Genomic DNA, 13,065 nt, shown 5'->3' with positions numbered 1-13,065 from the left:
TAGAATATGTGTCATGATAGGAGATGAAGTAGTTCTGCATAAGTTCAAGGTCCATTAGTAGGAAAAATACCCAACTGTTAACAAATGGATTATGTGAGAGACACTCAAATACAGTGAGAGGTCATGCAATTCAGGTGGCTAGAGTGGGACCATTGACACTGCTATCCTTACCAGAAACCCAGAGCTTGGTTGCTGTCATCCTTTTTGAGCCAATTAAGCTACCACTCCAAGACCATTAAGCACTTATATGCACTTTAATTCACATGAGGCCATCCCAACTAAAAGGTCTGTCGGTAGTTGCACTGATAACTACCCAACCTCACACTTGCCAGAACTCCATAACCCGGGTCTAGCACAGGTATTGTTTGTAACTTGCCATTTCTCTGATCCCCATCCTTATTGTCATTGAAATGGAAAGCTCATTGAACACAGCATCTTTCCACATGAAACGCTCTGAAGCTGAGCAATAGGCACAACATTCCACACAACTAATCTCAAAGTGTTCAAATACTTGCCATGGGATGAAGTGCTGGTGGGACAGATTGAGTTGGAGATTTGCATGCAGGAAGTTTATTGGAGGAGTTTTCTGGATCAACACCTGTGCGGGAATGAAGGAAGCAGGATTCGGTAGAGAGAGAAGTTGAGCTGATGTAGTCTCAACAAAGACCTCAGTCAGTCCCACAAGCTCAAGCTAGGATGGCTCTGCAGAGATGTGTATCCTATTGAAACAAATGGCCAGACCAATATACCCCACATAGACTAGAAAAGGGGCATAGACCTAGGGTGAGGTTATCAACTTCAGGCAAAGGCAGTTCCCAGAGGTGTGCTCAGATCAAAGCACTCACTCCTGTACCCCTGCCAGGGTGGTATCACAGAAAGCAAAGTTGGGAACCATGATTTTCATCCCACCAGCCAGTAAGGAGCTCTCCCCCTCCATGGTGTCAGTAGGGAACCTGGATATCTGCTTCCACCTGCCTTCCCACAGGGTAGTATCAGAGGAGATCTACTGAAAAGTTAGTACTCCCACCATTACCTAGCAGTAATGAAGTCACATCATCATAATACTAGTGGAGACCATGAGGAGAGCTGCAATCCACCAGCAGTAAAGAGAGCTCAACTTACCTTGGTTATCAGTGGAGGTGAAGTAGGGAATCAAATTCCACTTCCACCATGAAGTCCCCTCCCTCCTCCCATGCCAAAGCAGTCTCAGAAAATACAAAAATGTTCGTTCCCCCTAATGAGTTCCAATTCTTAAAAATATAATCATACCAAGAACTAGGAAGATCTCAAACTGAATTTTAAGAAGACAATAGATGCAAAAATTGAGATGACAGATAATTAGAATTATCTGATGAAGATTTTAAAGTACCCATGATAAAAATGCTTCAACAAGCAATTATGAACGTGTTTGAAACAAATGGGAAAAAAAATAGTTTCAGCAAAGAAATGGAAAAATCTCCACAAAGAAATAGAAGATATAAAGGAGAACCAAACAGAAACAGAATTACCAAGCCCTGGCCAGGTAGCCCAACTGGTTATAGTGTTATCCGATAATGCCAAGATTGTGGGTTCAGTCCCTAGTCGGAGTACATACAAGAATCAACCAATGAATGTATAATAAGTGGGACAACAAATCAATGTTTCTCTTGCTCTTGTTCTCCCCCCCTTCCTTTAAAATCAATAAAATAAACTATAAAAATAAAATGAAAAATTCAGTGGATAAAGACAGAAAAGAATCATTGGGCCATACCTGGTTACCCTTCAGAAGGGCCTTAAAGAGACAGCATATGCCCCTCTGGATCTCTTGCATGAACTCTGGACAGACTGCTCTCCTTTTCAATCCCAGCTGTCACAATCCCAGCAGGAAAAAGATGGCGCATCTGAAAGATTTTCTGGAAGGACTTTGGCAAAGGGACTGTTGACAGATGTGAGAGCAGAGGCAAACAGCTAACCAGGGAGGTGGCACCCCTGAAACAAACGATCCAAGGTCTCAAGGGAGTTGGGCCATGTGATCACGTAAGAGTGGGCATGTGAACAAGGGGTTGGGGCCAGGTGAACACACAGGATGAGGATGGAGGAGGGGCCACGTGAAGATTGAAGGGATGCGGCCAGGAGCCCCCAGAAACTGAAGAGGCAGTAAGAATCCTCCTCCAGAGAGCACAGCCCTGGAAGTGGGCACGAGAACAAGGGGGCAGGACCACATGATCTAAGGGACATGGGCACTGTTTTCCGTTTCACACTAAAATAGCCCTAACCTGCAACATGAAAACTTGGTTTACACCCTTTTCTCACCAGCATGGCCACACTTGTGACTCTCTCCTCAGTGACTTCCCTCTGCAAGTCCAATTGGTCCTGCTACCCTGAAATAACAGCCGCTATCTATGAAGGCCTACTATGGGCTAGAAATGGCTACCGAGCCCGGATATGGTGACAACTCACAACAAATCCACCAGGGACGTGCTATCACCCTATCGATAAACTCAGCAACCCAGGAGAACAACGGGAGTGGTGTAAGAATGCTGAGAGTTCATCCTTTTCAACAAGCCCTTAGTGAGAGGCTAATATATGCAGAGCACCTGGTTCTTCTGGATTCAAGCTGAGTTTCCCGTGGGTGCTGAAAAACTTCGGGTTTTACACATTCATTGCACATGCCAACCTGCTCCTGGGGAGATGCTTTTACAAGTCCGATGTGAGCATCCTTAGAGTTCTGTCATGTTAAGGGTGTGTGAAGGTAACATCTCGTAGCAGCCCCTCTTTTTACAGTTAGGAAAGCCAAGGCGCTAAGAGGCAAACACCGAGGTTAAAGGAGGGAAGACTTCAGGCAGAATTTCCTTGGAGGAAACAAGAATTGCCCTTCAGGTTTAATAATGATGGAGAGCTATGGGATGAGATAGTAACTTGGTGCCTACAATTCCGATTCAACTGTTAACATTCAGTTCCCGTGTGGGGACACATTTTATGGCCACCTCCTTGTTGTGCCCCCACCCCACCACCACAGTGCCAGTCAAGTACCCCTCCTTTATGTGCCCATAATGGCTTGGGTGTTCCTCGTATCATTTCACTTTAGAAACTATTATAATTATCTATCTACTAGTGGCCTGGTGCACGAATCCGTGCACATTGAAATTAATTAGAATATTTTAATATCACTATTTGCCCTTTATAAGTTTCAACCAAATTCACAATCAACAATGACAGATGGACACACACGTGCGATTGGCACCAGTGAGAGCTTTATATGTATTGTGCATGTGTGAGTCAGCTTAGCCTTTTCTAGATAGGGCAAGTTTCTAAGCTTTCTAAATCTCCATATTCCAACTAATGAAAAGAAAATAGAATTCCACCAAGTCTCCTATCTACCTACTCCAGGACTTCTGTGAGGATCAAATGAGATGAGGCATGGGAAAATGCTTCACAGACACTTGGTTAAAGTGTGAAATGTTTCCACCTGGCTATAAAGCAAGTCGTGTTCCTGGACTGAAGAAACTGCAAGGAGGCTAGTCCCTAGGGAAAGGAAGGCAGGCATTGCTACATGACATCATTACCCTGACTGTCCCTTAGCATATTAGCCTTTTATATATACAGAGTTGTCTTCACTCCTTGAGGAAAGAGCGTGTTTTATTCCCCAAACTGCATCCTGAGTACATAATATGCTCTGATATCTGTTGAATAAATGAGTGAATAAATAAATGAGTAAATGAATTACCAACCTGGCAAGGTTCCTTTTCTTCCAACACTGAAGGAGGAGACATCTAAGGAGCTCAGGAAGCAGCACTGCCAGAGATAAGGTCCTGGATTTGGTAACTTGGGGAGAAACTTACTATTACAGGAATCTGTGAATATTTTCCCACTCCTACCCCTGTTTCTCTTCCTGCTTTTCCCACGCAGGCCTAGAACAGGCATTCTCCCAGTGGTGTCTCGAGTTCGGCCTCCCCAGGAGAGGGCAGCAGAGGCCCACCCAGCTAAGAGAGGGCCTTGCTTCCTGGATGCTGTCCTTCCTTCCCACCCCTTGAACGGTGAGACCAAGGCCGTCCTTACTGACAAGGCCTGCTCTCGCTGGAGCCACAGACAATAATGAGAAAATAAGCAAACCAGACACATGAGACAGCGGTAGGTGCTGTGTAAAACGAACAGTGACATGAGAGAATGGTGTGGCGGGGGTGGGGGGGGGATGATTTACATATTTTTTAAGTGCCTGGGGAGGCTCTTCAGCTGGAGTCAGGACTCTCAGAGAAAGTGACAAGAAACTACGTAGGATACAGTTGGCTACTCAATACTCAGCCTCCCTTAAGCAGTCCTGGCCAATGAGATGTTAGTGGAAGTTGGCAGAGCGGGCAGAGGGAAGCCTTTGCTTCCCAGAAAAGAAAGACAAGTCTCACTGTAGAGTCCCTGTCTGGTCCTCCAGCTCCTCCTTGACCATAAGGAGGAGAGGAAACTGCTCAGAGGCAGGCGCCGAACACCACCAGCAGCCACCATCTCCACACTTGCCATGTGAGAAAAGCAAGCCCTATTTGCTTAGCAGGGTTACTCTTCGCAGAGTTCTCTTTTCCCTTCCCTGCAGAACACCCCAACTTGGACCACCAGCCCCGTGAAGATCTGGGCAAGAGAAATGCAGGCGGAGTCCAAAGACCCTAAAGTGGGAACGGCCTTGGCATGTTTGGAGGAAGAGAGCAAAGGTGGGCGTGGCCGGAGCGTGGCGAGGCGGGTCAAGTCAGAGAGGTGCAGGTCTGGCAAAGCCTCGTGCCCCTGGGTTTTATTTAAGTACATGGAAGACTGCCAAAGGGTTTTAGGCAGAAGAATGACATACTCTGACTTAGGTTTCTTAAAAGAGCATTCTAGCTGTGACATGGGAAATGAGTCAGGGATGCAGGTGGGCTGACACTGCTCTGCGGCTAACTTAGCTGCTCCCTCTCTCCTCTTGCCACCTTTTGCTCTAAAACAGTGGTTCTCAACCTTCCTAATGCCACCACCCTTTAATGATCCCCAGCCATAAATTATTTTCATTGCTACTTCATAGCTGTAATTTTGCAACTGTTATGAATTATAATGTAAATATCTGATATGCAGGATGTATTTTCATTGTTACAAATTGAACATAATTAAAGCATAGTGATTAATCACAAAAACAATATGTAATTATATTTGTGTTTTCTGATGGTCTTAGGCGACCCCTGTGAAAGGGTCGTTCGACCCCCAAAGGGGTCGCGACCCACAGGTTGAGAACTGCTGCTCTAAAAGCTAGAGGAGTTAAAGTTCCTTTTCCTGGTCTCTGTTGCACTTCGGGTGAACCCACAGGACCCCCTGAGACACAGGGGGGAGGATTTTCAGAAACGTTTTCTTTCCTGATAAAAAGGGATGGACTCAGCTGGTCTGGCTCTCCTCCCTTCTCCCCACTTGGAGCACAGGAATGGCTGCTGGGAGTGCAGGGCCCTCTCAGACTGGGTGGTCACAGGCCACGGCCAGCAGTGGAGAGTTGGAAGCCTGGCCTGGGTGCCTGTCAGCATCATTAAACCTACTGCCAGCTGCCAGCCTTAGTAGGTGAAAAAAATAACCCCCATCTGCATTCGACAATCTCCACCTGATTCTGACATGCAGCCTGCGTGGAAAATGATCCTTAGACTGTCAAGGTTCTCCTGGGAAACTGTGGGGGTGGGTGAGGGTGGAACCCACCAACACACTGCTCTTCACCTACTTCACTCCCACCTCCAGGGACCAGGTCCTTCCCTGTCCTCAGTCCCATTTTCTCAGTGACCACAGGTGGGTGAGAGAGCAGAGGAAAGGGGGCAGCATGGGCACTAATGGTATCAGGTGTGATGTCAGCCCAAACTCCTGTATTTTTCACCTCCTCTAAGCCAGCCTTAGTAGGTGAGAAAAATAACCCCCTATCTGCATAAGACACTGTAACTTGGGTTTTGTTACATAAAACTAAATACATTCTCAGCTACTTAGTGGACATGCGAGTCAGCAAAGAGACAGCTAAGCCTTGGTGCAGGTGAGAGACGACGGTGGCTGGACTACGGCACTTGTCTCCCTACCGGTCTTTCCAGTCTAGTCTCCGTTTACTCTAATTTGTCTTCCAGAGTATGACACTTTCTAAATACAAATCTCTTCACTGACTCCTGTTGGCTTAAAATCCTCTGCTGGCTCTCCATTGCCCACATGATAAAAAACGAACCTCCTTTGTCTAACGCCCAAAGGGGTCGCCCTTTGCGATTTGTCCCCTTTCCCACTGCTCCACCCTTGCATTTTACACACTTCCAATAGGACACACTCCTAGTGAACATCTCCCACATGCCAGTATGTACCAAACATTCCTCATCCTTAATCCAACAGCCCTGAGAGGTGGGTATTCACCTCTAAGTTTACAGATGAGAAACTTAATGCTCAAACAAGTTAAGTGGCACAGCCAAGACCACACATCTTGTAAGTGGTGTGTCAGGATTTAAACTCTGGTCTTTACTTCAAAACAAATTAGAGATTTATTTTCCTCGCTTGCCAAGTCTGAAGGCAGGTGAGTGCCGGGCTGTTCAGGTGCTCCACGATGCTGCCAGGGCCTCAGTCTTCTGCACAGGACTGGCTCTCACCCTCCTTGTCGTTTCAAGGCCTTACGATGGCTGCTCAGCTCGACATCACATTCAGGTTCAAGTCAGGGAGAAAGGGGAGAAAAGGGCAGGCTACACCAGCTTAATCTGTCACAACCCCCTCCTATATTTTTGTTATGAAAGCAAAGCTTTCCTAGAAATCCCCAGCACACGTACCTGTAGCTAGCTCATGGACACGTGGCTGCCCCTAGCTGCAAGGGAGCCTGGGAAATTGGGGAATATAATTGTGGTTGGCTTAGATAAATACAGTCCACCGCTTGGGGTCCAGCCCCCTGTGGCCCGCAATAAAACCGCTGTCCTGTTAGCAAGGAAGAAAGGGGTGATGAGGAGCAGGTGACAAATGGGGTCTGCCACCACCATCTGCCCAGCAGAATGGAAGCACTTGTGGGACTCTGGCTGCCCCGCGCCTCTCCCCACATCTGCAAATCCTTTCTTACCCATCACAGGCCAGCTCCTGTGAGCCCTGGTGCTCTTTCTTTTATCTTTTCCTATATTATTGCAGGTGGCTTCTCCCAAGAAGGGTTCCAAGAGTGCCTAATACAACACTGCACACCAGAGGCCCTCAGTGGATGTGTTTTGTTTTTCTGTGGTTTTGTTTTGTTTTTTGTTTTTTGTTTTTTGCTGAAGACTTCGTTAGGATTTTCTAAACAGAGCAATAGCCACTGATGTGTGAGTCTGAAAGCACTTAAAATAATGCTTCAGGCTCCTATTCCATAGCTTTACTATGTGTGGTTTTTAATAGTTATCTAAATGCTCTATTTTGTTGGCCTTTCTACTACTGCAGCCGAGAACAAGACAGGCAGAGACAGGGAAATACAGTCTCTGCTTTGGGCTGTGCTTCTGTTGCCATGGTGATGTTGACAAGTGACACACAGGTGACAGGTGCTTGGTACAGTGGAGCCAGTGGGTGACGGAGGCCAGGCAAGACATAAACAGACAACACCCATGCCTCCCGGCCTGGAAAGGACTTCCTAACGCCAACTGGTCCATGCCCCTGCCTTTTAGCTGAAAACCAAATGGATGGAGGTCTCGTTTCTAAAAATCCTCAAGAACAAGGTCTCCCACCCCTGAGTCACCTGTTAGGCTCACACTTCACAGGATTCACTGACCCTGGGTGGGTTCGCTATGTCTAACCTCATCCTCCCTGGCTGTCCTTCCAGCCCAATTCCTCTTATGGTCTCTATGGAAATACAAGTTAATCACCTGCACACTCTGAACAGTAACCCGGGAGGTAAGATCAAGAGAAAACAAAAGCCACCGAGGAAGGGTGGCCTGGTTCAGCACCACCAGCTGTGGGCCTCAGGGTCCCCAGCCCCCTTCTTCCATCCACTCTTGGCTCTGGGAGTGGGTGGTCTGGAGGGGTGGGGAGTCCACCTAGCGGGCCACAGGTGGAAACAGCTGCTGACCCGAGAGGCCTACTGCCTCCCAGGTCAAAGCCGGGGCCGCGCGGCCCTCCCGCAAAGGACGCCGTCCTCCTCCTGAGTGAAATGAAGCAGAGACAGCAGGAAGGTCTGTTTTTAATGAGTATCTTTAAAAGCCTTTGCGAAGTAGACAGAGCCCAAGGCAGCTTGGAAACCCACACTGATGACAACAGACTCTCACTTCCAGATGCCCTGCAAGACAGAAATGGTTCTGCTAAATCCGGACTGTGGCTTTCTCCCACCTCCCATTAAAAAAAGAAAAAAAAAAACCCCAACCTTGGAAATCACTTCAGATCATCCTGCCTGTGAAATGTGTGGCGGCCCTAATGGCCTCGCCTGGTGTGAAGGGGAGGGGAGCAGGAAAGCGCCCAATCCCAGGTGCAGAGGGCAAGTGCTCCCACCTTTCCCAGGGCCTCTTGGCCCCACCACCAAGGACTCCGGGAGAAGGCGTCTGCAGAGCAGAGCACTCTGCGACTCTGCCATCAGAGAGCAAGGGCTGGGCTGGATCCGAGCAGGTCCCGCCCCCATCCCCTGTCACTCTCTCTACCCCTCACTACTCCCACTTCCTTTCACCACAGAACGAAGACATGCTAGACACACCCTGTGCCTCTCCTCAGTCCCTAATCCCCAAAATAGCGCCAAGAAAACCAAACACTGGCTTGAAACTTCTGCTTCTCCGTTTGCTTTCTTTCACACCCTGGGCCCAGAAAGCCAGGGCTTCTGTTCGCAGGAGTAAAGGAGCCTCTGTCTGCAAAGAGGTTGACACCCACCCCCGGGCTGGATCCTTTCTGGTCTCCCTCAGCAGCTGAGCATCCTGATTCTGCTAATTAAGCCTCTTTCTTCTGCTTAATTAGCTGCGTGTGAATCTTGTTGGGAAGTCTTGGATCCGTGAAATAGTCTGGGATAAGAATCAAAGAGAAGAAATCATCTAAGCCCAAGAGACAAAGGCTGGGGGGCAGCTTGCTCTGCTAAAAAGTTAGGCCGGCTCCGTCTTAGCTGTGACTAGCGGCCCCGCTTTGCCGCGATGAGATGTCACAATCAACTCCTGAAATCACTGCCCCCTTTACCACCACCCCACACCGCCACCTGCACCTCCCTCCCCGGCCGTCCTCGGCCTGCCAGGGCCAGCGTTCCCAGGAAGAGCTTCCACGGGCGGCCCCCTCCCTCCACACCGCCCTCCTGGCCTTGCTGACGCCCAGGGAGCCATCGGAGGGCTGAGCTCTGGCTTTTCTGCTCCCGGCCCCTCCTGGGGCCCAAATAAATGCCAAGTGTTATTCTTGTCTCCACTGGGCCTGCCAGCCTGACTCTGCCTGTCACGCCCTCTCTGAGAATATCCTCGCCGAGGAGACAGGCTCTGGGAGAATGACGACAGAAGAGGGTGTTAGACTCACAGCTGGATGTGAACCCGAGACAGCCTCTGCGGTGGCAGCGAAGACGTGCTTCGGTTCAGTTGGAAATGGTTGGCGCATGTAACCAACTCCCAGGGCTCCCAGGGCCCAAGAACCCGCCCAGCCCGGCCCTCCCCTCTGGAGACCACTGACCTTAAGCCAGCTGGGGCAGTGGAGCCCGTTAGAGTCACCTGGGGAGCCTTTAAAACGGCGGAGGCCAAGCCAAGCCCCACCCCAGGCTAATTAAGTACAAAGCTCCGGGTGGGCCTGGCCTCCGTGTTTTAAAAGCTCCCAGGTGATTCTCATGTGCAGCTGGGGCGAGCCCTGCTTCCAGATTCCCAGGGAAGGAATCTCAAAATCCGTAACCCTCGCCGCAAGCAAGTTCTGCCTTCCTTCTTACCTGTCCCCATTTTGAGGAAACGACCATGGACGAAAGAGCCTTCTGCAGAGAGCTCCCTTGGGGGGCACCGGGTGGAGACATGGCCCAGACTTGCAGGGAGAACCCGGGGCTCGTCCGAGTCTAAATTCACAAGAATGCTCCTTGGGCTGGGTTATCAAACACTCGGAATGGGCCCCGCCTTACTCACCTGCAGCAAATTCTCGGATGTTTTCTGGCCTTTTCAGAAACATTTCTCTGGAAAACATGAAGGGACAGGGGGAGGGAGGGAAAGCAGGCTTTATGGCCGGCGGCTGTGGCCGGGTGAGGTTGTGCTGCAGCCAGAGGAAGCTTGTCACGTGTTCAGCAAACGTGCTCCCAGAACCAGAGACGGAGCCAGGGCGGGCAGCAAAGATGAGGGCAGCGGGGCAGACTGCAAGCCCACCGTCTCCCGAGTAGGTTCCACCATGAAGCCCCAAGCCTTCAAAGGGTTCATCGTTGGCCCGAGTTCAGAAAGCAAGTGACTAAAGGGAGAGAGGGCCCGGGTTTTGCCCAGCCTCCCCAGCTCTACTAGAGGGCCTGGGCCTCAAGCACTAAGGATTTTGCTTCCCTTCTTCTCTTCCACTTCAGCTTGAGAACCAGTGAGCACAGACTGTGTGTAAATAACTCACTAGATGAGAGAGGTTGGGATATTTTTAAAGATAAAATGTAGCCTCACCTTAAAGAAATTACAGTCAAGATAAAGGCAATGGGTAAATTCCCGGGTGTCCAACAGGCCCCCTCCAGGCAGTGCCACAGGAGGATAGTAGTGTGTGGGAGTCAGGGACAGGAGGCTATGAGAGCAGGACCCCAACATCTCCACAGAGCTGGCACTTGAGAGGAGCCTTGAGGTGCACATGGGGTTTCATCACAGGACAAGGGCTGAGGGACAAGAGCATGCCAGACCCAGGCAAGCCCCAAGCACAGGGGCTGGGAAGTGAAACCCCGTGTTCTATCGATGGTGAACTCCCCCAGGGCAGGTACTGGGTTGTATCCACCTTTGCACCCCCAGGACCCAGAAGAGCACACAAGGAGTGTCAGTGCCCCTCCATGAGGTCAGTGGAATGATCAGGGAGGTCCGGTCTGGCCAGAGTAGGGGGCACAAGAAGGGAATAGTGGGAAGCTAAGGAGGCTCTATTATGGGTTCATGAAGGTCTGGGAGAGACATTTATACTCAATTGAAAAGACAGTGGCGATGCATAAATAAAGTGTGGCATAGTCACATGGTGGAATACAAGACAGAACAGAGAATGGGGATCTGCAAGATACTGTTGGGAAAAGAAGCCAGGCACAATAGAGTACAGATTACAGAAATCCATGTATATAAAGGCAAACCAGATCTGTGCTCTTAGAAGTCAGGATGCTGGCGACCTTTTGGGGGGAACTGACTGGAAGGGCCTGAGGTGCTAGTCGGGTTCCAGTCCTTGATCTGGAATCTGGTGCCTGTGTGTCCCAGCTTGTGAAATGTATCCAGGTTAGGATATGCCACTTTTCTGTACTCTGTATTTCAATAGAATGGTTTTGGTTTTGGTTTTTAAAAGCGATGGAATGGATCCACTGAAGATTTTTCCAGCCAAGGAATGATACGATCAGTGCTGTATTGGGGAAGATTCATCAATCTAACATTGAATAAAGCCTTTCTCAAATTTCACTCTTTGCTATCATATCTCCAGCCTAAACCTGAACTCTCTGGGTCCCTAAATCCCTACTCTTTCCATTTTTCAGGTTCAAAATTCAAGGTATTAAGAGTTCTGGCCCAGCCCATGTGGCTCAGTGGTTGACCCAGGAACCAAGAGGTCACAGGTTCCATTCCTGGTCAGGGCACGTGCCCAGGTTGCGGGCTCAACCCCCAGTAGCGGGTGTGCAGGAGGCAGCCCATCAATGATGCTTCTCTCTCATCGATGTTTCTATCTCTTCATGCCTCTCCCTTCCTCTCTCTCTAAAAATCAATAAAAAACCATACTTTTTAAAAAGGAGTTCTGTACACTGTGTGTCTGAGTATAGAGTAGAGAGCTGTGGCTGAATGGCCATAAATCACTAGGATCAGAAAACCCAAGTGCGGAGCTTGCTTCCCAACAAAAACAGTCCGGAGCTTCTGGTGGCTGGGAGTGAGCCCAGAGCAGAGACCCGCACCACAGGAAAGACCCGTGTGCTGCCCAGGATTCCGCCCCCTCCCCTCCCTCCCTCTCCTTCACTGGCAGGACCGTCGGAAGCATCCAGTACAGAAGAGGGCCTGATTCTGGTTCATCCTGGCACCACCCAAGGGAAATAACAAGAACACCAAGAGCAACCCATAGAAAGAGAAAGGCCTAAAAGGGGCCAGGAGGGTTTCCTGTGGGGAGTTCGGGAACAGGTAACAGCGAATGGGAAAGCCTGGTGCCCTCCCTGGCCTGGGGGAAGGGGTGATGAGGAAGGAAAGGGAAGGTGCCTCGGCTGCCCTAACAGCTAGGCACAGAAGTCCAGCTCCTGGAAACTTCCTGGAAGAGAAGCAGGGCCATCCTGACAGGTGGCAAATCAACGCCCTCTTCATTCACCCCCCAAAGATTCTAATCCTTCCATTTGTGAACAACACAGACAGGCAGTGATTTGATTCAAGCTTTTATCATCTGTCTCCCGATGGAATTATTTCTAACTTGGACTGCAAGCTCCCCACGAGAGGCAGGCCATTATCCTTGTTTCCCTTTAGAAAAAAGGCACAGCCCAGCAGCATGGCTCAGTTGAGTGTCTACCTATGAACCAGGAGGTCAAGGTTTGATTCCCAGTCAGAGCACATGCCCGGGTTTCAAGCTCAATCCCTAGTGTGGGGTGTGCAGGAGGCAGTCCATCAATGATTCATCTTTGATGTTTCTATCTCTCCCTCTCCCTTCCTCTCTGAATTCAATAAAAATATATTTAAGGGAAAAAAAGGTACAAAAAGTGATGGCCTGACCCCCAGGGCTGACATTGACAGAGGACTCCCTAAACTATCTTTTGGCCAGGCCTTACCCTAGACCCGTGGTTGGCAAACTGCGGCTCAAGAGCCACATGCGGCTCTTTGGCCCCTTGAGTGTGGCTCTTCCTAAGCCTTAGGAGTACCCTAATTAAGTTAATAACAATGTACCTACCTATATAGTTTAAGTTTATTATTTTTTTAAAATATATTTTATTGATTTTTTACAGAGAAGACGGGAGAGAGACAGAGAGTTCGAAACATCGATGAGAGAGAAACATCAATCAGCTGCCTCTTGCACATCTCCCAC

General features: G+C 49.3%; 1 protein-coding gene across 1 annotated transcript in view; it reads right to left on the bottom strand.

Moving 5' to 3' along the window:
- Positions 1-8,099: 8,099 nt before the first annotated feature.
- Positions 8,100-13,065, bottom strand: part of RIIAD1 (regulatory subunit of type II PKA R-subunit (RIIa) domain containing 1) — a gene marked incomplete at its 5' end in the record, with an annotated part of 7,218 nt that continues 2,252 nt past the window's right edge. The window contains 3 exons of the mRNA XM_006755735.2: positions 8,100-8,215; positions 8,794-8,921; positions 9,999-10,045. Of these exons, the coding sequence (XP_006755798.1) occupies positions 8,851-8,921; positions 9,999-10,045 (118 nt within the window). The remainder of the gene's footprint in view (positions 8,216-8,793; positions 8,922-9,998; positions 10,046-13,065) is intronic.

The sequence above is a fragment of the Myotis davidii genome, unplaced genomic scaffold (genome assembly GCF_000327345.1).
Source record: "Myotis davidii unplaced genomic scaffold, ASM32734v1 scaffold653, whole genome shotgun sequence".
Taxonomy (NCBI): Eukaryota; Metazoa; Chordata; class Mammalia; order Chiroptera; family Vespertilionidae; genus Myotis; species Myotis davidii.
The sequence above is the reverse complement of the archived record's forward strand: the minus strand, read 5'-3'. Positions and strand labels throughout refer to the sequence as shown.